At 40.7% G+C, this 4,175-nt stretch overlaps 1 protein-coding gene across 1 annotated transcript; it reads right to left on the bottom strand.

The window, feature by feature from the left end:
- Positions 1-1,188: 1,188 nt before the first annotated feature.
- Positions 1,189-2,960, bottom strand: LOC111953687 (neurogenic differentiation factor 1-like). The gene is made up of 2 exons (XM_023973113.2): positions 2,794-2,960; positions 1,189-2,282 (listed from the first exon to the last, which is right to left on the bottom strand). The coding sequence occupies exon 2, from the start codon at positions 2,255-2,257 to the stop codon at positions 1,271-1,273; it is 987 nt and encodes a 328-aa protein (XP_023828881.2). The 5' UTR covers positions 2,258-2,282; positions 2,794-2,960; the 3' UTR covers positions 1,189-1,270.
- Between the last annotated feature and the right edge of the window lie 1,215 nt (positions 2,961-4,175).

Genomic DNA, 4,175 nt, shown 5'->3' with positions numbered 1-4,175 from the left:
GTCTAGGGTATAGTGCCATGGACCGTACCATTAAAATAGGATAATAAATAATTAGATATAATTTATTTTTAAAAATTAAATAAAATGTAGTTCTCCATGATAGGACAATAAATAAATAAGACGTATAATTCATTATAAAAGTATATCCATCATCTGAACAACATTGAAAGCCCTCTCATACCCGGCTCACAGCAATACATTGGCTCTGGGATATGCAACCATTTCATTACTCACTCACTCAACTTTCCAAACATAACAAATAAAATAAAAAATAAACACAAACCATACCATCCACACATACTGTGCCTTCAAATAGTATTTGCTTTATTTAAAATACTTTGTGGTATAATTTAACCTTCCTGGAGTGCCAGATGGGTGGGGTTTGCAATTTTGGCACTATTGCACCGGTTCCATTAAGCCTGGCAAGCTTAATCAAGCGCAGCTAAAGTATCTGAAAGAAAACAAATACTATTTGAACCCGTGATCTGATGTCTACTGACTCTGTCTGAAGCTTGAATGGTGGAGGAAGGCCACATGTTGCATCTTGTTGTGTTCAGTATCCTGTTGTGTTTTGACTACCAAAGTAATTGATAGGCAAACATCAGAGGCTAATGACAAATGGAATAATAACTGTGTTATTGACTAATAATCATATGTATGAAAGTCCAACAACTTCAGAGCAGCTAGAGTATTGACACATTGAAAGGAGAAAGACATGATGATGACTATTGCCATCTTTTTTTTGGCAGTCAGCTGGACTTAGCCAATTTTGGCACATTTTGTACCAATGCAAAGCTGGATGTCCATTATCGTTAGTTAGCCTACATCTTTTTCCAGGTTCTAATTTAAGCACTGGACAGCATATACAGTGTCTTGTTTGTAGGCTAATGCTTGGGTAAAAGAGTGAGTAGCCTAATTAATGGTATACATTGATAGCATAATCATTACAAAGAGGGATAAGTAATTGGTTGAGAAATACACAAACAAAGTCATACATATAGAAACGCTTTTATTTCCATTATTGTTTGTTGTAACAATTATTTGATGAATCCAAACTATTGCTCTTGGTATATGATTGGATTGGGCAATACACATTCATTTGCTCTTTCTATCAAGAAGTTCGCATAGAAGAATGAAACAGTATAATTGTATGTCATACAAAAAAGATAATTCTACCCGTAAAGGTAGTAACACATAAATAAATACATAAATCATTTACAAGTGCATTCATTGTCCATGGGTTTCATGTTTTCTGGAATATGACATTGAGCTAAGCGTTCAGCATCCTCTCCTTATGAGTCTCATACGACATAAAGTTGTCCATGGGAATATCAAAGCACTGTGATGAGCTTGCATAAAACGGATGAAGACATTGTACTCCCGCCAGACCTTGAGTTGCATATTGTATCGAAAGGGCATAGCTCTTGTCGAACTCCGCCATTGACTTGTGCTTGTAGGAAAAGTTCCCATTCACGCTCAATGGTGGACTTAGTGGTCCCTCGAACCGGGGGCTGGTGCTGGTACAGTCTGTGAATGTAGTTTCAAAGAATGGCTCAAGCGCATTGTCGACAGTGTGGGGATTGGCGTGGTGGATATGGGAGCTGTCCATGGTACCATACGGCGGGCTAGGGTAAGGATAGGAGGGGTGCAAAGAGAAGGATGAAGTCGATGTTTGGTGCACCTGAGACAGGATGTCCTGGGCCTGCTCTRGTAAAAACGTCCTGGGGTTGAGCTGCAGACATCCTGCCACTAGATTGGTGGTGGGCTGGGACAGTCCTTGGCATAGAGCCTGCACAAACAACATCAACTCTGGACTTTCATCCGATTGCAAGATCTCAGAGAGAGCCCATATGTAATTTTTTGCCAACCTCAATGTTTCTATTTTGGAAAGTTTCTGAGTATTAGAGTAGCAAGGTACAACTTTACGCAAACTCTCAAGTGCGTCATTGAGCCCGTGCATACGGTTTCTCTCTCGCTCATTGGCCTTAATGCGCCGGACCTTAAAGCTCTGTTGTCGGGCTTTTGTCATTTTCTTCCTCTTGGTACCATGCCTCTTAGGACTCTCCTCAAGGCTCTCTTCTTCCCCCGACCCTCCTTCTTCCCCCTGCTCCTCATCGTCATTATTCTCTTCCATTCTGTTGAATCCATCATCATCGTCATTACTCATGGTATTGTGCGCACCGTTTACTGTTTCCATGTTCTGAGTGGCGCGGCATTCCTCGGTCCATTTGGAAACATCCTGCTGTGACACTGGCATGGCGTTGTCCTCTGTGTTAGACGGTCTGTCAGGGCAGAGAAGGAGAAAGTTACTTACATAGTTCAAAACTGCTGATACAAAACACCTGCGGCAAATGTGTGTAACTCTATGTAATCCTAACGCCCATGTATGATTATGTAACTGCATGATCTGAGCTTAGACAGATTCAACTATTAATGCCTGCCAAATAGCCATGCAAGCAATGAATCATGTTATGAGGCATGGTAGGCTGAATGAGGCACTGATACATTCATCATTATCATCCTTATGCATCATCCCTGCGCATAATAAAGTGCCTTTGCTATTGTTTTCATAAATAGGCCTATATAACACAAAGACCCTTATGTTGAATAGCTCTATAACCACTTCTCAGTACGATGTACTAGTAAGTGTAAAAATATAGGCTATAAAACTCCACAGTTTGCCACACAAAAAAACACTAGCAGAGTAATGTTTATACCCAACACAAATAGCAGTCTACATGTAATAAAAAGCTGACAGGAGACATTCTTAAAACTGAAACTATAAATAATTACCTTTTAATGCAGTTTATGTTGTTAAAAGAGTTCCATATCCTTTGATAAGTCCTGATTCAATCTGTCTGCAAACCTCGGATGCTGCAGTTTTATAGTATTGATGCTGAGGCTGACTGATGGTGTAGTGCACCTATGGATGCACTTTGTAAAATCCCTGCGTGGACAATGGTGGGATCAATGACCTCCCCTTTCTCCGACACGTGCCATATGGCGAGCCAAGACTCCGGCAAAAGGCCTCAAGCCTCATGTGACGTTTCCAATTTAGATTCACCGGACCTCTGGGTGCCTTCCCTGTCGAGGCTGAAAATAAAACTACCATCTGTCACCAGTCAGAGACTGCAAGGACCTGTTTGCACCCGCAGGATAAATTAACTCCAATTAGCAGGCATGTGCCATGAAAGAAGTATCCTCACATTCACCCTAACCTATTTCACCCAGCAGCATAGACCTGMATTTTTTTCCATTAAAGGCCTAGAGTTATGACAGAGAGATAGATTAGGTTGGTTATAGGCCTACGGTGTGAATTTGTTTTGGTCAAATGTTGGATTTGACTGTTGGATTAGCCTAATAGCCTAGGCAATTGACATAGGCCTATTATTATTAGAAATTTCRGGTAGTAGAAGACGTATAACTTTTCATTAACACTTGTAGCGTATTCTAGGCATAAAGGGAAAAGCTTGTAGCCCTAAAGAGTGCCCTTCACAAGAAAGTTCCAAGCCTAAATGCACAATAAGAGAGGTAGGCCAGTGGGTCAGACAACTCTAAACATGGATTTAATTGGGTTATAAAATATTCTACTTTCAGAGTGTAATCTCTCTATTTGTGCGTGCCTTGGCTGGTGGCTCGAGAGATGGTCGATGCGAGGTCTGAGCCAATAGTCCTTCTCAACCAGGGTTGGGCACGCGAGCCGCAAATGCAATAACAAAATATCAGTGTTTTCCGCTTCACTAACTTGGTCGGACTTTAACAGCTGCTCTTTTCTATTCAACGTAATCCAAAAAGTAATTGACGTTTTGACCGTTGCTCTGCTGATATCACTTTGGGATTATGTGTCATGTGTCATGATGAGTTATATGCCTAAATACTTGCTTGACCGAATAAGTTAGCCAGGGATATTTGCTGGCAGGTTGCTGTAGACTGTGGTAAGACCATCCATGCCAATTTTAAAACAAACTTAGGAAAGTTATTTGTTAAAGTGTTAGTTGATTGTTCAATAGCCTAATGTCCTTATGTCCCCATAGGGAACATTTTCAGGACCACAGACAACTACCCAGTTTCAAATGTGTGCATGCGTGTGTAAGTACGGTAGGTAGCCTACTCCTTTATTTCAAGGTGTGGATATTCCACTAAAATAAAAACCCAACATGATTTSCCACTCAACT

Source organism: Salvelinus sp. IW2-2015, linkage group LG27, assembly GCF_002910315.2.
Source record: "Salvelinus sp. IW2-2015 linkage group LG27, ASM291031v2, whole genome shotgun sequence".
Classification (NCBI taxonomy): Eukaryota; Metazoa; Chordata; class Actinopteri; order Salmoniformes; family Salmonidae; genus Salvelinus; species Salvelinus sp. IW2-2015.
This window is presented reverse-complemented; position numbering and strand designations above follow the sequence as displayed.